General features: G+C 36.3%; 2 protein-coding genes across 3 annotated transcripts; one reads left to right on the top strand and one right to left on the bottom strand.

Moving 5' to 3' along the window:
- The first annotated feature begins 233 nt into the window (after positions 1–233).
- On the top strand, positions 234–3,695 carry LOC121981530 (inactive protein kinase SELMODRAFT_444075-like). 2 transcript variants are annotated; one of them, XR_006111832.1, is made up of 11 exons: positions 234–567; positions 645–751; positions 831–952; positions 1,041–1,165; positions 1,262–1,798; positions 1,896–2,144; positions 2,234–2,400; positions 2,480–2,559; positions 2,657–2,853; positions 2,936–3,085; positions 3,183–3,695. XR_006111832.1 is itself a non-coding variant. In XM_042534099.1 (11 exons), the coding sequence occupies exons 1-11, from the start codon at positions 276–278 to the stop codon at positions 3,435–3,437; spliced, it is 2,232 nt and encodes a 743-aa protein (XP_042390033.1). In that variant the 5' UTR covers positions 234–275; the 3' UTR covers positions 3,438–3,695. The 2 variants fall into 2 exon arrangements, 1 of the variants encoding a protein (XP_042390033.1); XM_042534099.1 differs by having other exon boundaries at positions 2,657–2,804.
- Positions 3,696–7,097: 3,402 nt separating this feature from the next.
- Positions 7,098–22,686, bottom strand: LOC121981529 (NAD-dependent protein deacylase SRT2-like). The gene is made up of 11 exons (XM_042534097.1): positions 22,471–22,686; positions 15,425–15,467; positions 15,079–15,331; positions 14,886–14,951; positions 14,758–14,803; positions 11,198–11,358; positions 10,992–11,121; positions 9,715–9,879; positions 7,835–7,962; positions 7,461–7,560; positions 7,098–7,383 (listed from the first exon to the last, which is right to left on the bottom strand). Exons 1-11 carry the CDS (start codon positions 22,501–22,503, stop codon positions 7,348–7,350), a joined length of 1,161 nt encoding a protein of 386 aa, XP_042390031.1. The 5' UTR covers positions 22,504–22,686; the 3' UTR covers positions 7,098–7,347.
- Positions 22,687–23,748: the final 1,062 nt, after the last annotated feature.

The raw sequence follows: 23,748 nt of genomic DNA, 5'->3' as shown, positions 1-23,748 counted from the left end.
AAAACAATATTATTGATATTATTTTGTTATAAATTTAATGGTATTAAAAATTAGAAGCAAAATAATAAAAATATATATATTTAAATTTCCTCACTCTAGTGTAGGATCTAGTTAGGATCCCGTCCAAGGTCTTACTCTTCCATGCAGAATCGAACGGTCAACGATGCACAAGATCACAACCAGTGGGGGAGCTAATTGTAGGGGATCCTCATTCTTCAGCTTAAGACTCGCGCAGGAGGGTGCTCCTCCATCGCAGCAGAGGAGGCACTCGATCGATGAGGATCGGAGTGGAGGAGGAGGAAGAGGAGGAGAGGACAAAGAAGAGGAGCGGAATCAACAGCTCTTCGGCGATGCCGTTGCGCGCTGTGCGAGAAACCGGTGTGAAAGAGTTGCAGGAGAAGAAGAAGAAGCAGCAGAACGAGTCCGATGGAGGCGGCGGGAGGACGATGGTGGTGGGTGTAAAGATGGACGCCGATAGCCGGGAACTCCTCACCTGGTCCCTCGTCAAACTCGCCGACGCCGGCGATCGCGTCATCGCCCTGCACGTCCTCCCCTTAACCCCGCTCGGTACTTTTTTTCGTCCGCTGGTCAATCGTTCATCTTCTCTTTTCCGGCCTTGTGATCGCTCTTCTTTTCGGTGGTAGACTCGTCGGAGGACGGCCTCAGCTGCTCCTACTCCTCTCTCTTATCTCTCATCAAAGCGTTCGACGCCACGCTCGCCGTCTACGAGGGGTTCTGCAACCTAAAGCAGGTGGATTTTGGAGGCTGCTCCGCTGCTTTCCTTTGGTGGGCGGGCTAATTTATTTTCTTCGATCTTGATTCCTTGATAGGTTGACTTGAAGATGAAGATAGCCCGAGGGTTCTCCGTCCGCAAGGTTTTGGTCCGCGAAGCCCTCTCCTACCGAGCCGGCAAGCTTGTCGTAGGCGCCGCTAAGCACGATCGCGCTCTTGGGTGAGTCGATTCGATCCGATCAATTTTCATACAAATTCTACCCCTGGTCGCTGTTTCGGTTGATTTAAAAGCTATTGATTTCGTTTAGGTATTCATTCAACTCGATCGCCAAGTACTGTGCGAGGAAGCTACCTCGAGATTGCTCAGTTTTCGAGGTGAGCAACAGCAAGATCGTCTTCAAGAGAGAAGCCTCGGTGCCTTCGCAGCTCGTAGGTTGGTTGCCTGTTTACAATATTGCTGGATGGTTTTGAATTCGATGTGTATTGCCTGATTCACTTCTATTGTGAATATGATCCAATCGATGATTAGAGGACAAGGAAACCCACAGGGAAGCTAAGAACATAGCAACAGCATACGCAGGCGGGCAAGCGTTGGATAGGAGCTACACAAAGCTCCTAAACGCAAGAACAAGACTCTCTAATCTGAAAAAAAGCAGCTCCAGCTGCCTTGAGATCATAGAGAAAGATGATAGAATGAAGGATCTATCTTTGGCTCTGGTTCCTGAGAGGAAAGGTGAACCTGATTCTTCAAGCTCCATTTCGCTTCTTTCTCATGAGGAAGTGAGACTTGGTTGGCCTCTCCTCCGAAAAGTAGTGCCTCCTCACACCCGAACTTCTTCAACTGATGGATCACAGATCTCGGTTGTTCAATGGGCGATGCGTCTGCCGAGTCGATTCTCTGCAGCATCCACAATTCATCCTGACTCCAAGCCCATGCATTCACACATTGTAGAAGAAGAAATGGAATTTCCCAAGGAATTGGAACATCTCCTAGACAAGTGCTCATCGGTTTGCAGATTGTTCAGCTACAAGGAACTCGCTCATATGACTTCTGGCTTCTCACCAGGTTCTCTACTTTCATCCATCTGTTATCTTGCCTGTAGATTTGATTGGATCAACAGCAATGACAAGAACTTAGCTTTAGATATTTGTGAAACATGCAGATAAAATGATTGGGAAAGGAGGCAGCAGTCGTGTTTACAAGGGTTGCCTTTCGGATGGAAAGGAATTGGCAGTGAAAATTCTGAAATCTTCTGCAGATGTAATGGATGAATTCGTGACAGAAATCGAGATCACGGCATCCTTGCATCATAAGAACATTGTTTCTTTGGTTGGATTTTGCATTGAAAAAGAGAATCTCATATTGGTCTATGATTTCCTATCAAGAGGTAGCTTAGAGGACAACCTTCATGGTGAGGCATCCAGTTGAATTCGTAAATACTGGTTTTCGTGTACTTCGATTCAATCATCAGTCTTGTAATAAAATCCTATTTGTTGTCAGGTGAGAGTTTGATCGAAAATGCCCTTGGCTGGCCTGAGAGGTACAAGGTGGCAGTCGGCATTGCTGAGGCATTGAATTATCTTCATGGAGCCAGCAATGCTCAACCTGTGATCCATAGAGATGTGAAGTCCTCCAACATTCTCCTCTCCAAAGATTTTGAACCAAAGGTATTCAAAAAGTCTAAAGAAATTTTTTTCCTTCCATTCCATCTCACCAATTACTCATTTTGAACTTTTTATGCTTAAGTTGGCTGATTTTGGACTCGCTAAATGGGCATCACTTTCAGCATCACAACTGATATGCAGTGATGTAGCCGGGACTTTCGGGTGAGTTGTGCATTCTTGATCATCCTGAGACCTTTCGTTAAGCAGGTTAGTTCAGAATTGATCTAGTTAACATGTCGCAAGTCTTGTTCCTATATAGCTATTTGGCTCCAGAATATTTCGTGTACGGAAAGGTGAACGAAAAAATCGACGTCTATGCTTTTGGTGTGGTACTTTTGGAGCTTATCTCAGGAAGGAAGCCCATCGACACAGGGTGCCCCAAGGGCCAAGAGAGCTTGGTTATGTGGGTACGTCCTAGTTCGAAATTCAATATTTTTGTGTGGGAACAACAAAACAGTAAGATTTTATTCAGAATCAGCGATTGCAATTTCTTTTGTGATTCTATAAATTTTGAGCAATATTTTGATCCTAATAACAGGCAATGCCAATCCTCCAAGGTGAGGGAGTTAAGGAGCTTCTTGATCCATGTTTAGGAAAAAGTTACGATGAGGCTCAACTGGAAAGTATGATCCTAGCCATCTCCCTTTGTATTAAGCGTGCCTCTCGATCGCGGCCTCATATGACACTTGTAAGATCTCATCATCATTATAGTTGCCCCAAACTATCTCGTATTTGGTAATAGTTCTAATTTCCATTTCCATCATGTTATTCTTCTCCTATCATAGGTACTGAAACTACTGCAAGGTGATGATGAGGTCCTACGATGGGCGAGATTGCAAGTTCAAAATTCAAAAGAGTTGGATGGGTTGGATGATGAGGGAGCATTTGGGAATAACAACATCCAATCTCATATCACTCTTGCACTTGAAGACATAGACGATGATTCGTCATCGGTCAGCAGCATAGAACCACCAACAGCAAGCTTATCTCTCGAGGAGTATTTGCAAGGCAGATGGAGTCGCTCCTCGAGCTTTGATTGATGGTTATCTTACAATAGTCATTTTTTCACTATAATTTTAGCTTGTACTTCTAGGAGGATGGATGCGAGGTGGTGTTGGTACCCTCCTCCGCTCCTTGAGCAATTGTTGGGACAATTTCATTTCTAGTTGAGAAGTTCCTCAACCTAAAGGATGAGGAACATAGAAAGCCCGAAAAGGGGCTAAAATTCCTTGTATTAAGTCACTACAAGGTTCAAGTGGCACTATACAAAAAAACAATTAGATCTTGTTTATTTTAGACATCAGGTGTTAAGTGAATGCTCAACTGCCACCCGATATCAGGGTGTTGCTTGCCTCATATTTGACGTTTGCTCGGTTGACACCTGACTATAAAACACAAGAAGTGTAGGGAGAGAGGATGAGATTGTGAAATTTCTTTTGTTGTATTGCAATAACTAAAGAGACATATATATAGAAGTTGGTTGTATGAATTTATGATACAAATTCTCCTATAACACATTTATTTATTGATTTGGATCATGATTGAAATTGATTAAGACCGTGATTACTAATTGAATTGATTAAGGTTGATCTCGATTGGTTGGAACCAACTAAACCCATTATTGTTATTATGCCCCTGCAAATCCAATCGGAGGTGGCACATTCAATGTTGTTAGCAGTTGGAACCTCTGCCACCACCTTAGCTCGAAGACGTTAATCTTCTTGTTGAATGATAGCCCTGCTTTGATGACAATTATAGAATCTGCTTAGAAATTGACTTCACTCAGCTTGCACCTTCCTAAGCCTACAGAAAACAACAAGACTGAAGTTAACTGCTAACTACTAAGCCCACAGAAAACAACAAGAATGAAGTTTAACTGCTAACTATAATTAGGACTGGCATTCGGTTTAAACTGAACTAACCAAACTGAATTAATTAAAACTGAACTAACTGATTTCTTTTTTTTTTGTGGACGAATCGAATCCAAAATTTGCTACTAAAATCAAACAAATTGAATTGATATAAAATTGATTAATTCGGTAGCCAAAATCTCCATAGTCGGCTACTCCTCCACCAACAGTTGGCTGCTATGTGGACAAAAAGACTGTACCAATTGACTATTGAACTTACTGTACTCCATTTACGGACGTCAATTGACTGAGTCACTCAACTGCTAATCTCATTGTCTGAGATTTTTAGAGATTTTTTTTATCACATACCTGAATCGATGGTCAACTGATCCTAATGGATGATTTAATTGAATTCCGAATTTAAAAATCAATACCAAACTGAATAAACCAAATAATCAAGATTTTTTTTAAAAAATAAATTTTAGAATTAACCGAACCAAATTAAATCAGTTAGCTGGATTTTGCTCAACCATAACTATAACGTGGGACCTCTTGTCAATTGGTCAAAAGTCTCACTCAAAATATTAGATATTCAACCTTTATTTAGCTAAACACATCATCCTCGATGATAACCCCAAAGACCCAAGATTTCACTTCATTTCATTTCATTTGTAACCTCGTTGTTCTTGAGTTCATCTTGTGTTACACCCTCAAGACCTTGTATGCACTAAAATTTTCAAGTCTACTTTAATATATCTTTCTTCTTTGTTCACCCATGGAATCCTCCTTTAGTTACACTGCCTTAGAGTTCACATTGTTAGAAATTTACAATGCCTTAGAAGCTCCAAACCATCCATCATTGATCACCTTGAAGTTCACATTGTTACGGACTTACCATCTGAGTATAATTCATCCAACTTGATTGCGTCATGTTATCCATGACAACAACTCGACCACACTAAAAGCATTATTGCAACAACAAATAATGCATCAACTATCATGCATTATTGTCCCCACGAGGTATCCAGTTGATTAGAGAGTGACAAATGTATTATAATGAGACATGAATCAATTTCCGACAGATGCATACTCTCAGGGGAAAACTCCTCCTACTCCCTAGCTACTTGACAATGGGTCATAAATTGATCCCGTGATTTATTTTTCTTCACATAACTTAGGACGGATTATGAGGGATGTCTGGGATGAACGTAATCACCTTTTTATTACAACTATCATGTATTATTAATGTCAAATAGGCATACATAAGTAGAAGTTTAAAATGAGAAAACCTAAGACCACCTCAAGCGAAGTTGTTAAGGTGATAAAGTCCATAAGGGGAGAGGTGATGGGACAAGGAGGTAGTCTCATTGTAAGAGGTGGTTGAGGCTTATTAAAACCCCTAGTAGTATTTTAATGTGTTGTCAAATAAGTTTAAGTTAGGATCTTGTTGTGTTATAATGTGTGTCTAAGTATATAGAGACTTAGGAGAACATACAAGTACCCGATAGTTAAGGATCATCGAAGACTGCAAAGTCTTGGTAGAAGACGCAAGCAAGCTTGGAGGATTGTACGGGAAAAGAGCCGACGGACTAGGTGCATCCGAGATACGAGGAGCTACGGAAGAGTTTGGTGGAGTGAGAAGGGCGCATGGGGAGTCATCCGAAAAAGACTCAGTGCATCCGAGGGACGAGAAATCAAAAGGAAGTCTGCTCTAGGTGATCAGATCTGGGTCAGTTGACCTCTAGTCCAGGCGACCGGTGAATCATCCAGGCGACCACAACGAATGAAGTTAGAAAATGGTCAAGTCTAAGGTTAACTGTTTTCCAACGACCAAAAGTGTTCCGAGTGACCGATACGAGGGTAGCTGAGTCATCCATAATCATTGTCGAAACGGTTCAAATCGGAAGCCATGTTAGCAATGGTCGGGCGACTGAAAGCCTCCGATAGACTAGAACGCACCACATCATCACAACGATCAGTGTCAAAGCCGTTGTCAAAGTGGATCAAGCTTGATGACACATCAACATCTTCCAAGCGACCAAAGAGGGTCCGATCAATCAAAGACGCTACGTCAGCATAACGATCAAATCGAGATGGAGTCTATAAATAGTACTCAAGCTTGAAGAACAAAATTAACACACTCGAATTTATTGTTTCTATTCTTCAGTGTCTTTGCGATCTACATTTGTGCTCAATTGTTATAAGAAACTTCTTCGCCTCCATATTGTTTATGAAGAGATCTTAGTGGACGTACCTTCATTGTTCTTGGACTAACACTTGAGGGTTGTAAACTAAGTAAAACTCTGAACCTCTTTCTTTTATGTTGTGTTTATTTTCATTTAATTAGTGTGTGTCCTTGCTAAGTAGTTAGCACAAGAAAGATCATTAATTTTTACAGGTCGCCATTCATCCCTCCCATCTAGTGATCCGAACCGCTTCCGCAACACCAACAAGGCTAACTATAACTTTTGAAGATTTTCGTCAAGATTATATACTACAACGCAAAACACCCTTTGTTGACCTTCAAAGAAGAGTTTGGTCTCTGAGTTTAGGCTTCAAGTTTGTTTGCTCATCTATTGTGTGAATATATGACAATTCAAAAACTACTACATCAGATCCATTCTTATATAATGTATATATCATATTACTTAAATTGCATACCCTATAGATAAATAATAGTTATATTAACTATATTTTAAATATTATATGTTATCAAATATCAACTATTTAACCAATTAATACACAACCTAATTATATCCCTAATTAATTATGCATTATCCATTTACCTTTGTTGAATCCTGATCTAAGAATAAAAATATGCCAAAGTTTGGATCATTCCCAATCCCCATATGAATATGAAACTCCTTTGCACAATATATACTTTGTTTTTTGATGGAAGAAAATTATTTGCACAATATATACTTTGCACAATATTAATTATACATGGGCGTTGTTTCCATGACTAGATATAATACCAGAAAATCATAGAAAAGCTCCTGTAATCTGATTGTCTATTGTAACAAAAGAATCATCCATGGATTTGAGGGAGGGTATTGGAAGAAGGAACCAGTTACCGACTCCATATTCACCTGATATCGGGTTAAAGGCTGCCCATCTGAAGAACTCTAGGAAGAATCTGAAATTATCCAAATAGAAATACTATGAATTTACAATGATGAAGCAAAGTTTTAAATAAAATCACAATATGCCTACCTCCCCACATCTTGCATTTATTTTCACGGAAACAAAATCATCAGCCCGAGTCTCACCTATGTTGACTACTGCAACAGGAGCACCTGCTTCATGTGCAGCTCTGCGAAGTAAAATTTTTACACATTGGTAATAAGAACACCGGTTACATCCTTTTATAATGCAAGAATGAGTGAGAAAAGATTATTGGACAAGCAAGTTCTATAAGATGAATAGGTTTTGAAATGTACTTTAAAACTTAAATGAGTGTTTATCAATTATTTGACTAATGATAAGAACTGTCAACATAAGTCAAAGTAGAGCAAGCTAACCAAAGATCCTTGAATTGCTGACAAAGAAAATAAGGTAAACTAACATATATATATATTCTTACTGACCTAACTAGCCTGAAAGCAGACATAGTCATTACTGATGAACCAATGACTAGAAAACTGTCACATTCTCTTGCAGCTTCCCTAGCCTTATCAGCTCTTTCTTTAGGGACATTATCACCAAAAAAGACAACCTTCAGAGTTTAAAAAAAAAAAAGTTATCAAATAGCACTAGGAAAATAGAAAATGAAACCAATGCCACACATAGAACCACATCGACAACATGAACTGACAATCAAGTTCACTGAGTATGTACTATGGATCCTCATCTTCATCGTTGTCATCGTCATCATCATCAATAGCAATAACAACACGCCAAATTGTCCCAATTAATTATAGTCGAATGATAGATCCTAACCCTCCATTAAAATCCTTATAAAGCTAATCACTAGCCATTTTCAAATTAGTTAAATTATTTTTTTATTACATTAACTAAACTTTTATGTGGTGTTCCTCTACCACTTACACTTCCCATTTTAATCACAACTCTTTTAAATATAAAATATGTTGATTGCCTTAACATATGTGCATCTTCTCAAAATATTTTCTCATTTTATTATCAAGTCAAAACACAACTAACTGCTTTCACATATTAGCTTTTTTCATTTTATCCTTTTCTAGTGACTCTTAATCATTTTAGCATTCTTATCTCTACTATATTAACATTAACCTTTTGTTTTGCTTCTTAATATCCAACACCCTGATTTATAAATGATGAAGGGTTGTACCACACTCGTAAAACTTTTTATTTACAAGAAGCACACAGGACTTCAAAAGCTCCTCTCTATTTGGACTATAAATTATTTATTTTATTAATAGTGATATCTTTATCAACATGTTCTTAAGAATCATGGGTCCAAAATATCAAGAACTCTTACAAGAATTTCTTTAGCATTCATCTTATTCATTTCTAATTACTGAAGCCACATCTTCTATATTCAACTTAGTACTACTTAACTTGAAACCCTTAGTTTTTAAGTTTTTCCCCAATTCAAGATTCTAATTTAATTAGTTTACACTGTCATCAATTAGCACAATATCATGTGTAAATGACATATACCAAAGGCATTTAGCTTGGACATAAGTTGACAGATCATCTAGTACCAACATAGAAAGAAAAAAACTTATAGCCGTTCACAGTTCTTGGAATTCAATATAACCTCAGTGCAAATGAAAAAAAACCCTCATTGGCAATACAAAAGGGCACAAAATATCAAACATAAATTTTTAATCTTAATAAGTCAATCTTATACCAGTGAATAAAGTAGATAACCATTTTCCATAGGGAGGTTAAAATCTGCAATGATAAATAAATTTGGAGAAACAGAAATGGATAAATTTGCACAAAATGAATTCATGGCTCTTTTGTAAATGGAGTATATTGACAGAATTTTAGAATGATATTTTGATTTACAAGTTTGAACACAGTTTTGTCCAACACCAAGTCCTGGACTAAAAGCTGAAGGGGAGCATTTAAAATGAAATACACACAGATCTGGTATATTAAATCTACTTAACAAGAGAAATATGCTATATTAAAAGGCGCATGATCTTATTGTAACTAGCCAATATTATCCCATTCCAAATGATTTGACTATAACTAGACAACACTACATGATCTTAGCTAAAAAGTTGGTGCAAAAAATTATGCAGCACTAAACATTCATTGGTTAATCTTAGAAATAGCTTGCTCAATTTTGACTTCAAAATAACTGAACTACATCAACTTTGATGCTTATGACTAAATTAATGCATAGGGTAATATGAAGAGATATATAAAAAATGAATCATTAACCATAATGCTGATTGTATTCATAAGTTTCATAGGATGTTTAACATGTGCAGGTAGAAGACACTGTTAACATATTACTGAGTGGCATTCTCACATCAGGTTTTAGCATTCCACCACATAGCTGGCAGTTTGGAATTTCAAAATCCTCCTCCCAATACTTGGCATCTATCTCAATGTCAGCATCAGGTCGTTGGTGCATTCCAAAGCTTTTATCTGAACCAGGATTTCCAGATTCCAGACTTTCAATTGATGCAGCCCACTGCAACATTGCATCTCAACGCATTACACTACATTCACCGTGATCCCACAAGAAGAAGAATTCCAAAGATGACCTTTTGTTAGTTGTTTTATGTCATTGTACTATAAAGAAAAGCAGCATTTAATTGATGCATCAACCAGATCAAAATTGTTAAATAGAAAATGAATTAAACAAAATCGATATAACTAACTGTGTAACTATCACTCAGTGTATTGTTTAATCACCATGACTTCACCATCAATTTATTGTGATTCAACTTATTGTTGGATATAAAAAAATTGATTTAGGTAACATATTGTTTGATGTTATGTAGAGCCAGTAACATCATTTATTGTGTCACAAACTACAGATTATAAAATGGTTTATTCACACATGTGGATGTGAGTGCTCCATATTCTTTTGGTGTTGCCGGAGCAGGTGCATATCTGATGAATAGTCAAGGACAAGTATTTTGACATTTCATGGAGTCGCTTGAGCTTGTATTTTGTTGGGTGCAAAACTGGAAAGCTATGTATTGGGATAGAATTGGCCTGGAGTAGAGAGATTCAATCGCTTAACATCTTCACGGGCAACATGATGGATATTAAGTGCATCAGCAGACCTGGCCCTTCTCATGATTCTTGGAGAGATGTGTAAATGCAATTCCAGAATGATGGCAAAGAGATTGGCAGATTGCTATTAAACATATCCCAAGGGTACAAAACGAGGAGGCAGATCCTCTAAGGCTCTAACAAAATCAGCTGGCAAGTTGTGTTGTGGTAGAACTGTATCAACTGAGTCAGAAGCCTTTCTTTTGGGTGATTTACCCCATAAGGATTGAATCGATGCACCTTGTTTAAATTCATAGTAGTTTTTAATACATTGGCCTAAGTGCCTGCCTTCTTGCCCCAAAAAAAAGAATATGATTTACTCCAAACTTTAGCTTGGGAAGTAACATGGTAAAGATTTTGTATTGTTTACAATAACATTGCAAAGCATAAAAACCCAGATATACACATTTTATTACCATGAACTTGATTGTTCAGTATGGATAGATGATCTATAGCAATACACCTGGTAGGAGGAATGAAAAAAATCCATGATCTTATCATTAATATGATTCAGTTACCTACCTTTGGATTAAGGGACTTGAGCCTGTCTTGAAATGAATCACGATTAATGGAATTTCCACATTCTAAACACACTACAGTATAAACAGTTCCATGCAACTCAAGTGGGTTGCTCCCAGCTCGATGGTGCAACCTGCAAATAGATCATTGATTCTGAAGCGAGAAAAAAAATTTGAACATTAATTACATCATGAAAATAGTCACCTTACCTATCTACATTTTGGGTGACCATGTAATAAATTCGGCCAATCTTCTCCAATGATGATAAAGCATGATGAGCTGCATTGGGCTGTGCTGAAATGAATTTTATCCATCCAGCATAGCTCCTAGCCCAATAACGCCTCCGAGCACGGATTGACCGAACAAATTCCTAGATACAAAAGTTTCAAGAGGTGCAAATATTTATTTTAGAGTCATGAATTGGTAAAATTTCTACTAATCCATGTGAAAAGAAGCAGAAGACAGCTGGGTTCTCATTGAATGAATTTTAGCTGCTAGTGAGATGGCATTCGAGCAAATCTTGAGTGAACATAAAGTACCACTCCACAGGTCCAGTACTCAACCAACCTTAGTGCATGTAGATAAGTGATGTAGGGTTAGCAGTGTGAAAACAATGCATGCACAAAGACATTGTTGAGACAGTCATATTCATAATTCAGAGATGCTCATGTGTGACGATTGATGTTTCTAGTAAACATTGCTTATTGCAGCATCCTACCATTTACCTTTTAGCTTGTATGTTAGAAACTATTGTATTCTTATTAGCCTTACTAGCTGGCATCCTTTCTTTGTTCTTGCTAGAGTGGCCAAATTATTAGCGCAACACACAACCCCAATTTATTTATAAAATTATATTGCATTAATGGACACATCTAAATTTGTAAGTAAAGCCTAATCTATTTACAATTAGGTCTTTGACACTCCCTCAAGCTGGTTTGAAAAATATTAGAAAAAATCTAGCTTGTCAGAACTAACGAAAGAGATGATAAATGCCATTGCATTGCACTTTCTCCCAGATAAAGTAATAATCATATTCTATATATGTCATTGGATTGCACTTTCTCCATGATTTACTAATAATCAACCACTATATATTTTGTTCTGACATACTAGAATGGAAACAATTCAAAGTTAATTCTAAGAATTAATATAAAAAATTACTAGTTCATGATAGCATAAGATATAAAAAAATACTAGTACATATAGAATAAATATTGATATAATATTAGAATAATCATTTGCGACTATATTTTTATAATTTTATATTTTTTGAATATGTTTATTATTAGAGTAGGTTAAAATATAAAAAAGGAATTACATTATTATCCAAAATTTAATTATTTAAAATTATAAATGGATATTTTTGACATTTCAAATCACATGGCCAATTGACCAAGTTCTTAAAAACCAACCCAATCAATTGGTTCAACCGGTTGTTTACCAATTTTATCACATGTCCGATCCATGATCTAACTTGAACCAGAGAAGTATTGGGTAAACAACCGAGTATAAAACACAATAAGTTGACACATTCTAAATGAAGAAATAATTTATACTCATCAACCAGTAAGGGAATGGAATAGTCAGTGCTAAAAAGCCTGCCACCAAGGAAACCAGAATGAACATATTGTTGTTATATTGCAGTATTTCAAAAATTGAAGTGAAAGCCACAAAGAAAGGATGCACAAGTTCTGATGGATCAACACTAAAGGCCTATTTACCTAGAGGACGGAAACACTTTCTGCAGATCGACTCTGAAGTCTTGGCAAAATAAGCATTTTTTCCTTCATTTACCTGGGAGAAGTGCCAGCAAAAGGGGTTCAAAGTCCCTTTTGCAAAAGGATTTTCCCCAAATTGCTTCCATCAGAAATCAAGGGAAGTGGAAATTTCTATGAAAGCCAATGAAATTACATGAATACCCATCCTCCTATTCTAGATCATGTTTCGGATTTCGCATCTGGTTGGGACAAGCAACAGATGGTAAGTTGTACATGAGTTTGACTGCTAGTTGTGGTCGGTGAGATGTGGTCAGGTGGCGAACTCTTGTTGAGTGAATGGGATTGGAAAGATGTGCAAGATTGGCTAAGGTCCATGAGATTGGCTAAGACTGACTGAGGCCACTAGGATCAGCTAAGAAAGGATGAGGTTGGCTGAGAGTGGGTTAGATCTGCTGAGGTTGATGAGATCAGTGAGATCTGCAAGAGAAACAGCAAGACATCTGAGTGGATAGATCAGCAGGCAAGCAAGAGAAATTGGGGAGGAAAGGGGTTGAGCAAGATGTGCAAGATTGAGGAGAGGGGCAATCGACACTTTATTCTATTTTTTCATTTCTATGAAAACAATTTTTTCCCTCCTCTCCTCACTTTCTTTCCTTCTCATTTCCCTTCTTTCCTTTCCCTTATTTCCCTCAGGCTTCTGTTCTCTAAGGTAACAAGGCCCCAAAAGTGAATAACGATTGAAAAAAAGATTGCTCCTGAAAACCAATATGAGACCAGTGAAAATAGATTTAAAACCAATCCATAACCAGTGGCAAAAACAATCTCTACTTAAATTTAATGTCTGCGGGAATAAATCTGCGATCATGAAGCTAAAATCGTTAAATCTAAAGATTGATCAGGTTTTTAATATCGAGTAGATTTAGTGGCGAACAGACACGGGCAGAAATGTATTGCAGATTCTCCAAGAATCAGAAGTTGCATGATGTTGCATATTGGACAGAAATCTGGATGTAGAATCCATAATTTGTGAGCAGGAAACAGAAAACCACAGCCAGAAATCTAGAAGTTGCCAAAAAGAATGAGTAACAGAAGAAGAGAAAGATATCTCTCAAGAAGACCAATGAAAACTGATGAAGATAGCACCTCAGCAGTTGAAATCGCTGATCATGCAATCGCCTGATTTCCAAGAGAATTGAATCCTAAGATCACTAGTGTGAAAGGCAACCATATCTGAACAGCAGAAATCACAACGTAGGGGGAAAAAAAATTCTAAAAAGGCCTTGCAACCAAGAGGGCAAACAAGGGGTTAAAAGAAGGCAATGACCCTTTTCTACGCTGGAGATGTCGAACAGAGGAATTCATGTGATGTACGGATGGTGACAAGCCCCAATTGAGGCTCTGATACCATGTTAGACAGGTAAAATTATTAGGGGTTTTTTCACTAAGGTAATCTCCTCTAAATTTATATTGCCTTATTGTCACTTTACATTTAAATCTCTAAATTTAGTATATTTATAAATAACACTGATCTATTTAAAATTAGGTCCTCAATAGTTCAGATATTGGATTATCTGCCTCTGGGGCTTTGAGGACTTATTTGGACTTGCAGAGATCTCATCTCATTGTCTAGTTTACCTTTAATTTCAGTTATTCATGCACGATGTGAGCATCTTCTATCATTAAAGTTATTTGTAGTCTCTAGATTTTTTATCATTGTGTAGTTGCAGACAGTTTACAGTTAGTAATGCTGTCCGCATGAAGTTACTATGTCGACTCCTTACCATTCTGTTTGGTATGCCTAAGCTGACATAGTGTTTATTCATGTCTAGTGCTCTTGCTACAATATTCAATGGTTAACATAGCGTTTGTTCACACTGTTTTCTATCCAAATCGTGTGAAAGAGTCCACTTGGGTTGTTACACAGTTTGTTTTTAAAATGGAGGACACAGTTATTGGGCAAAATATAAGGAATCTTTAGGCAAGCAAAATAAAGATCTTGATGTTAGAGCTAAAGATCACCAATACTAATCTTCTGTAACGAGTTAAATCACCTGATGTGTGATTGGCTTAAATCCAGTACTATAGGCTCCATTTGGGCTGTGAAAATAAGGAAAGCAAAAAATGACCAAAATGAACCAATATGCTTGAAAATTAAATTTCAGATTTATAAGTTATAAACCTTCTATAGTCAGGAATTCCAGATTCTGTGCTTATTCCAGCGCCAGTCAACACCATGAGTTTGTGACTGAGGTAAATTAAGAGGCAATCACTAAATAGAACAAAAACTATAGAGAAACAACATTTCTAAATGTGTTCATTTTCTTTCTCATGGTTCAACAAAAGGTATCGAATGTGCAAAAATGAAGCAATACCTTTGATCAATAAAATCATTCAGAAGGTTGACATCTCCAGCGCTAGGAGGATCAGAATGAGGAACTATCTTCCTTTTATTCAAATTCTGGAAGCGAGATACATTATTATCTTTCAATGTGGGCCTATAAGTAGAATAGCTGCTGCTTGTCAATAATTGACTTATGCAGCATTTAGATACAGATTCCCGCCTTCTGGTGTATAATGATCCATGCATCAAAGTTGATTGAACAGTTGACATGTGAAGACTAGAACCTAACAAATGATAACCTGTCAACTACTCTTGAGCTAAATATGTTTCCCTAAGACACCCAACAGAAAATTTTAACATGTAATAAGCTAACTTGCCTTTTGATAGTGAACCAATAGCTTCTTGTAAACTTTCAACAAGCTGCAATTTGTGGATAACAAAGTGTCAATGAAATTTTGGAGCAGCAAATTGTTTCTTATCGCACATGGGATTTGTAGAAATTATATATGCAAGAACCAATGGAAACCAGGTTCGATAACAATGGATCTAACACTAGGGTCCATGTTGCTAGAAAATAATTTATCTGTAAAATATTGCCAAAGAAAACCTAGTAGAGAGAAAAAACAATATTTTCTTTTATTTGCCTGTGTGATTTAAAATACTTTCTGGTGCTTCCTTCCTTTTTGCCTTGCCATCACCTGCCTCCATGGTCTCTGATGACCCTTCCTCCTATTCTATGATTCATAAGCCCCCTTTTGGTGTCTACTCCAATTCTACTGTCATCTTCTTGTTGCTTAAACCCTACTAGAACTGCTCAATCATGGAAGAGCGGATGAAAGGACAGAGAAGGTGGCAATAGTGGAGGTGAGAGCAAATCAGCCGAAGAGGATTTGGTGCATAGGAGGCAGCAATAGAGAGGATGAGGGAGTGAAGGGGGCACTGTTGGAGACTATGAGGATTGGAGGGGATGAGGGTTGGAGGGATGCAGTAGTGCAAGTGGAGATGGATAGGACAAAGAGGACAAGAGGCAGAGGTGGCTCACAAAGAGGCATGGCAATGTGGCAAACAGGCTCAAGTTGGGATGGCAGTGGAAGGCTTGTATGGACATGGGGAAAATGTCTTGTTTAGTGGGAAAGTCATTTTCTCCAAAAAGAAAAAGAAGAAAACTATTTTCTATTTCCAACTCATCATTTTCTGATAACCACAATCTAACATAAAAACATTTACATGAAACAATTCAACTCTAAAGTGATATACTCTCCAAGTGGACTAGGCAATGTAGAAATTGTGTCCAGATAAGTTTCTAGGCTCCAACTTTGAATTAGTCAATCTCAACTAAGCACTATGGCAAGAATACAGATGATAAGTAGCATGCATGGTAAGGCAGGTAAAATATGTTATGCAATCCCGAGAGCATAGGAACCTCGAGCCAAGCACACAACATTTCATTTACATGTCACCATATTGTTCGACAAATGATAACAACAATATGCATGGATGCATCCAGGTTAAATTGACTACGACAACCACATTCTTATGTCTATCAAAAACAATGCTAAATTGTGTTAGATCTATAGCAAGAAATCTTCGCAAGAGAGGTAGGTACCACTCTCATGCATCCCTGCTCTCTAGTTCAACAATCGTAAATACTAGAGACAACAATCTATTGTTACCATCAACCATAAAAAGCACACTGGTACTTACTGCTTACGTGTGTTGCATCTATGTCAAACATTTTTTGTAAATATCTTCTGAGTACTCTTGCACAAGTACCAAAAGTCCAACAAAACCTTTCAATGATTTGAAGACTTTTAATGTCTGCCTATGTGCCAGCATCTCGATGCATCAGCTCCCTTAGAAACCCAGTGAGGTCACTATAGGCTAGGTCATAATCACCTCCGACCCTTTAAAGAGTCTTCTGCTAATCTATGTAAGTCTTCTTATAAGTCCCTCATTATCATTTTAGGCAACAAACTGTCCCTACACTTCAAATGCAATAAAAGCATATGTACGAGATGATCACCTAAAGTTGTGTTGTATGTGCATTAATGTTGGTCTTGAAACTTTGTAATTGAAAAAGAAGATGTGCTCCTCGCAATTATCCTCTATCAGCCACCATCCTTGCAAAATGCCTTTACAAGATGTGCTCAGGAGACTTTAGTTATACACACTCAAAACGCTTTTTAACAGCATATATTCATAGGGCTATCTTGAAGTCATCCTTTGAGGGAAACATTTGTTGATCATCAAGTTAAATTCTTTTCCAATAAATCATAAATACAAACCTAGCAAATCAGCAATATGAGACCAACATAAAGGTCCCAAGCAAGTTGATCATCAGAGCTTAAATTATGCACTTGTGACATTTGTGTGTTTATCTCAAATAGATCATCAAGCTCCTGAAAAGAGTATTCTATCTCATCATACTTAGCAAGATCCATTTTTAATACCTTCAAAACCATTATTAAAAGTGAAATGATGGTTGTCAAAAATGAAGTCATTGAATCTTCGCAGACTAAGATCGTCATTTAAGGGAACTTGTGGCATAGTAGATTCACCAATTCCTATTATATTTGGAATTTTACTACACTGACCTACTTCCCCCATCCAAAAAAATATTTAAAATTTAAGGTCCTCCAATAGAAAGAAAAGATCCTTGGGTAATGGTGACTTCTTATTCAAAATAAATAAGAGAACAACAACCAAGCTTTATCCCACTAAGTGGGGTCAACTTCCTATTTAAAATAAATACTAAAAGAAATTGTAAGCATTTGATCTCTCATTCTCTAACTATGTCAGATTAGATCTATATATAGTAGCTTTGATCAAAACTACTACATGCACCTAAATTAATTAAAATTGAGAAACAAAGGCATAAAATAATCTAAAGGCTCCAGAGAACAAAACGGATGAACCATTTTTAAATTGGGCAAGATTAGATGCATATTACAATTTTAGTCAAAAGTGTCACATTGCCTCCTAGGAATTAAACAACATAACTAAAAACAAAATGACTCCAAAAGGTCCAAGAGCACAACAGTTTTAAATTGTAGACAGCTAATGTCTATGTGACAATTTTGGTAGAAGCAATTTTGGATAGAACTATCATACAGATCTAAATTTGTCAAAATTAGAAAAGAAAGGCATAAAATGACCCAGAGGGTCCAAGTTTTAAAAACAACAAGGAGTCACCATTAAAATTTGGAGAATTTAGGTTACAATGTCCATAAAACTCGAACAATAGAACTAAGAGCATAAAATTAAACTATAGGCTCTAGGGTACATAACTAAGGTTCATTGTGAAATTTGAGCAGTTTAGGTTCATGTGAAGTTTTAGCCCCTTAACTAGTCAAAATTAGAAAAGAAACTTATAGAATGACTCCAAAGGATTGGGTTTAGGTTCATGTATCAAATTTAGTCAAGTCTGTTACATGAACCTAAATCGGTCAAAACAAAGGTATAAAATTACTCCATTGTATCTAGGGAACACAACAGAGGTGCCATTTTTAAAGCAATTTTAGTTTTAGCCAAAACCATTTCATAGTTCATGTAGTTTTGGCTAAAATTATTATATCGACCTAAACAGGTCAAATTAGAAAGAAAGGCATAGAACAACTTCAGAGAGGTAGGGAAAACAACAGAGATTGCCTTAAACATTTGGAGAGTTTAGGTCCATATAGTAGTTTTGGTTAAATTTGGTATAAAGGGCAGTGTGCACCAAGCTCCCACTAATGCGGAGTCCTAGGGAAGAGTCAAGACTACATTGGATCTATTGTATGCAACCTTACCCTACATCGCATGAGACTATTTCCACAACTCAAACCCGTGATCACAAGGTCACACGGCAGTATTTTTACCGCTGCACATCTTTACTACTGCACCAAGGCTCCTTTTCTTTTGGTTAAATTTGGTATATGGAACTAATTGATGAAAAATAGAAAACAAAAACATATTATGAGTCTAAAGGGTTATCTTTGAAACTTACACAGTCTAGGTCTACATAGCATTTTTTTTGGTTAAAAATCACTATATAAACCTAAATTAATCAAAATTAGAAATGAAACTTGGACATTATATGTGTATAAAGCAGTTTTTTTAAAAAAACTAGTACATGTACATAAACTAGTCAAAATTGGTAAGCAAAGATATAAGATAACTCTGCAGGCTTCAACAAACATAACAAAGGGTTCATTTGTGAAATTTGGACAATTTAGAATCATATAAGACATTTGGTCAAATTTGATATATGAGTCGAAACTATTCTAAATTAGAAAACAAAGGTATCCAATAACTCCAAAGGCTTTAGTGAACACAACAGAGAGATCATCTTTGAAATTGACCAAATTTAAGTCTATATAGCAATTTTGACAAAAAAATATTGCATGGACGCTTAATCATTATATTGGCCTAAACCGGTCAAAATTGGAATGAGTGAAATTTCTTGTTTGTGAAATTTAGGCTTGTTAAAGATCTCAACAACAATAATAATAACAATCAAGCTTTATCCCACTAAATAAAGTCTGCTATATTAATCATTCTACATCATTGAGTTCTATCCCATACCATATCATCATTTATATTTAAATAAATTTCATATTATTTTATTGTTGCCAGCTAAATCTTTTTTGATCTTCCTCTTCCTCGTTTGATTTGTACATTTGTCATGGTTTCACCGCCTAACCAGAGCGTCTATTAGTCGTCTAGATACATGGTCATACCATGTGTCTCCCGGAGTTTTCCTTCAATAGGTGCAACCCTGCACCCCGACTTTATCTAATATTCTTATTTTTTATCTTGTCCATCTTTGTATGTCCACACATCCACCTTAGCATCCTCATCTCTGCAACTCTCATCTTCTACTCTAGTGCTTGTATCATAATCCAACATTCAAAGCTATATAACTTAGCATGTCTAACTGCCGTTTTGTAAAACTCTCCATTTAGTCTTAGAGATATTTTATGATAACAAAGAAATGCTCTCCATTTCAAGTATCATGTTTGTATTCTATGTAAGATATCTTTCTCAATCCTTCCATCTTTTTTAAAAACATGATCCTATATACTTAAAGCTCTTAGTTACGGACAACTCATTATCTCTTATCTTAGCAATTGTCTCATTACATCTAATATTATAAACTTAATTTCATATATTCTATCTTTATATTTCATATCTTAATAATGTGTTTTCCGCTATGATTCAAGTTTAGCATTTACTCCGGTCTCATATACTAAAACAATATCATCTTCAAATAACAAGCACTACAGTGCCAGTACCATGTCTTGGATGTGTCCAGTGAATTCGTCCATGATTAGTATAAAAAGATAGGAACGTAGGATTTTCGTCCATGATTAGTATAAAAAGATAGGGACGTAGGGTTAATTCGACGTAACCATATTCTTATGGGACACATTTCGGTTAATCCCCTTGAAGTCGTCACTCTTACCATTATATCCTCGTACATATCCTTAATTAGTTCAATATACACTATCTTCTCTACAATTCTCTATATAATTTTCCTTGAGATTTTATCATAAGCTTTTTTCTAGGCTAAGGAATATCATGTGTAAGTCTTCCTTCTATTCCTGGATATTTTTCAATTAATTGGCTAAGAAGATGTATAATTCCGACTGTCGATCTTCTAGGCATAAATCTAAATTAATTTTCGATCACCATGGTCTCCTCCTTACTCTTTGTCATATTACTCTTTCTCAAAGTTTTATGGTATGACTAATTAATTTAATAAGCTTATAGTTTGCACAATTTTGTATGTCTCCGGTGTTCTTATATAAGAGAATTAGAATACTTACCCTCCACTAATCAAACATTTTTTTCATTTTTAATATCAAATTAAATATTTTATAAGTCATTCAATACCTTATTTTTCTAAGTTCTTCCATATCTCTATTGAAATATCATAAGGTCCAACTACTTTTTCATTGTGCATCCCATTGGAAGCTTGCTCTACTTTTGAAGTTTGAATTCTATGATAAAAGTTTAAATTTATATACTCATTTGATCTACTTAAATTACCTAAGTTAAGTTGTTTACCTAAACTTTCATTAAAAAGTTGATGAAAATACATCTTTCATCACCTTTTTATTTCCTCATCATCCAATAGCCCTATTAGCTGACTCCTCCTTATGAGATAAGTCTTGATTGTTATTAGTTGTGTATTCAATAGTATGCTATTGCATTCATCTTTAATATATCTTATTTGGATAAGATCTCTTGTTTTCCTGTCTCTAGCGTTAGGTATTTTGTAAATATCATTTTTCCTTTCTTTTATATTCAATTTTCAATATAAGTGTTCATAGGTTTCATTTTTTTCTTCATTCACTACTTTCTTTGCCTCTTTCTTGAATACTGTATACTTTTAAAGTTTTCATCATTTTTATAAGTGTATAATATCTTATAGACTGCTCGTTTTCCCTTCATTTTCTCTAGTATTTTCTCATTCCACTACCTAGATTCTTTACTCGGTGGTGCACAATCCGTTGACTCACCGAGTACACTCTTGACTACTATTTTTAACTTTAATGTCATTTTATCTCATATCGTATTCGAGTCACAAAATTTCTATTTACTTCAGATTTCTATAGACTTAGGTGGGTCCAAAAGCGCTATATGACTATAAACAACAAATGCAAATACATCAAAAAAGGAAAGCAAGAGGCAAAAAAGAATGATAGCGTCCAGGATTTTAGGTTTGGGGGGCAGGTTGGTGCATCTCCTAGCTATGTGATGACTTGCTCTCGGCCTCTAGGCAACCAGCTCAAACTCTTCCTCCGCCTTAGGGTCATGGCCCCCCCTAATCTTATAGCTCCTAAGTGTAGATTAAAGAAGGGGAAACATTTGTCAACGGCCAGCTTAACCTAGATTTAAAAAAAGGCTATTGTTCCAGTGGGATTACAGTCCCGCACTAATAGTTGGCTTCTTTTTTTTGTTTTTGTTTTTGCGTCTACAGGTTATGGTGACGGATTAGCTCGAAAAGGGCATTTTTTATGAATAGGCAAATAGTTCGAGTGAGTTTAGATGGCATTTAAGACAACCTCACAACTTCGTGTGCGCCCTAAATGAAAGTGCGTGGAGGCTGGAGCACTTTTGAGAAAAACGAAAGCACAATTTAGGAACTTTATCTATCATCTTTCCCCTCTTTATTTCAAATTTGTGCAGTACCTGAGCAATAATATCTTTTCACATACAATCGCTAACATCGACGGAGTACTGCCTTTCCTGATTGCATAGTTTGAAAACCCCTCTTTCTCACATTCCTCCGGCAAATCGTACCATTAAAGCAAGAAACAGACTTTTCCCCTCCCACTACTCACCAACGCCAACCGGTAGCCAGACCAAAACAGATTCCTAATTGATGGAGCAAAGGTCCAAATTTAGAGAGAGAGAGAGAGAGAAAGAAAGAGTTTACTGCGGCGGCATGGCGGTGTGCGGCTGTCTTCATTGTGATAGCCACAGGAGGAAGGTGAGATCAGGCGGTGGAGGTGGGAATTGCGGCGAAATCGATGAAATTGGGTGGTAGTCATCGCCCCACCAGCGGAAGAACGACCACGTAAACGCCGCCTGCTCGCTATTTCATGTGTGGCGTAGGCCTTTTTGATTGAAAGAGAGAATTAAAGATACTCGCCAATCAATTACCAGAAACTTCACCTCTTTCTTTTAAAACGGTCATTTAAAACTTCATTAAATATATTTTAATTTTTTATTCGTTAAAATATTTTCTTTCTTTAAAAATAACTAAATTTAGACGACAAATTTAAAAATATAAAAATATGTCTTTTAATTTTAGATACAAATCACTAAACAGATAGATAAAAATTATAAAAGAAATTTTAATATTACGAAATTTTTTAAAGTTTTTTAAAACAAATCAAATATTAAGATATATTTTTTAAAAAAATATTAATTTATTTTCAAAGACCGATATCATAATCCTTGAATTATTTATTCTACAAAACTTAATTTCACACTTTAAAAGAGCTACATCACTAATTATATGACATTAATAAAATTAATTATCCTATAAACTTTTGGTTTATGATTAAAAAAAATATCCACGGTTCTTTCTTGTATTACAGTGGTAGTAATTGGGGATTATCTTAATCCCATGTATTTTTCAATATCCGTCTCTAGATTATATAAAATAAGATAAATTACGAGTAAATTTATAATCGATTATCAAATTAACTAGGGTTTCATGTATTATAATGCATCATCTACTAAGGGTGCGATTAGTTGCGGGACCAGAATGAGAATGAGAATAAGAATGATAGAGTGGTCAATGGGAGTGGAGGGAGGGGTTTCCATTTCCTCCATTTTACTAAGTAATGACTCATTGTTATATTTGAGAGATTGAATATGTGAGACTCCCTAAATGAATTATCAATATCCACCTTTTATATAATACATTATGCATTACCTCTATGGTATAGTAGGAGAGCATCAAGTTATCACTCAAATATTTATAGTTGGATCTGAACTATGATGTAGTTGTATAAACTTTTCTTTAAATGAGACGTATAATCATAAGATGTTAAACTTTTAAATCATCAACCCTGAACGTTTTTCAATTTATCTTCACGATTAGTGAAAAACTTTTATAAGATGAGACTAAATGGCCCAGGTTGGATAATACCAGGTTCATCAAATTTTTTATATTGTGCATTGATTTTCAAATAATTGACATAGA

The sequence above is a fragment of the Zingiber officinale genome, chromosome 5A, assembly GCF_018446385.1.
Source record: "Zingiber officinale cultivar Zhangliang chromosome 5A, Zo_v1.1, whole genome shotgun sequence".
Classification (NCBI taxonomy): Eukaryota; Viridiplantae; Streptophyta; class Magnoliopsida; order Zingiberales; family Zingiberaceae; genus Zingiber; species Zingiber officinale.
The sequence above is the reverse complement of the archived record's forward strand: the minus strand, read 5'-3'. Positions and strand labels throughout refer to the sequence as shown.

What these genes read in the sequence shown, in the direction of transcription:
- LOC121981530 (XM_042534099.1), top strand. Translation starts at nt 276, where the DNA reads ATGAGGATCGGAGTGGAGGAGGAGGAAGAGGAGGAGAGGACAAAGAAG. An exon ending in AAGCACGATCGCGCTCTTGG is followed by an intron (nt 953 to 1,040) that starts GTGAGTCGATTC and finishes GATTTCGTTTAG; the next exon opens with GTATTCATTCAACTCGATCG. An exon ending in CTTAGAGGACAACCTTCATG is followed by an intron (nt 2,145 to 2,233) that starts GTGAGGCATCCA and finishes ATTTGTTGTCAG; the next exon opens with GTGAGAGTTTGATCGAAAAT.
- LOC121981529 (XM_042534097.1), bottom strand. Translation starts at nt 22,503, where the DNA reads ATGAAGACAGCCGCACACCGCCATGCCGCCGCA. An exon ending in TTAAGCCAATCACACATCAG is followed by an intron (nt 11,359 to 14,757) that starts GTGATTTAACTC and finishes TTTTGTATCTAG; the next exon opens with GAATTTGTTCGGTCAATCCG. An exon ending in GTCACCCAAAATGTAGATAG is followed by an intron (nt 11,122 to 11,197) that starts GTAAGGTGACTA and finishes ATCTATTTGCAG; the next exon opens with GTTGCACCATCGAGCTGGGA.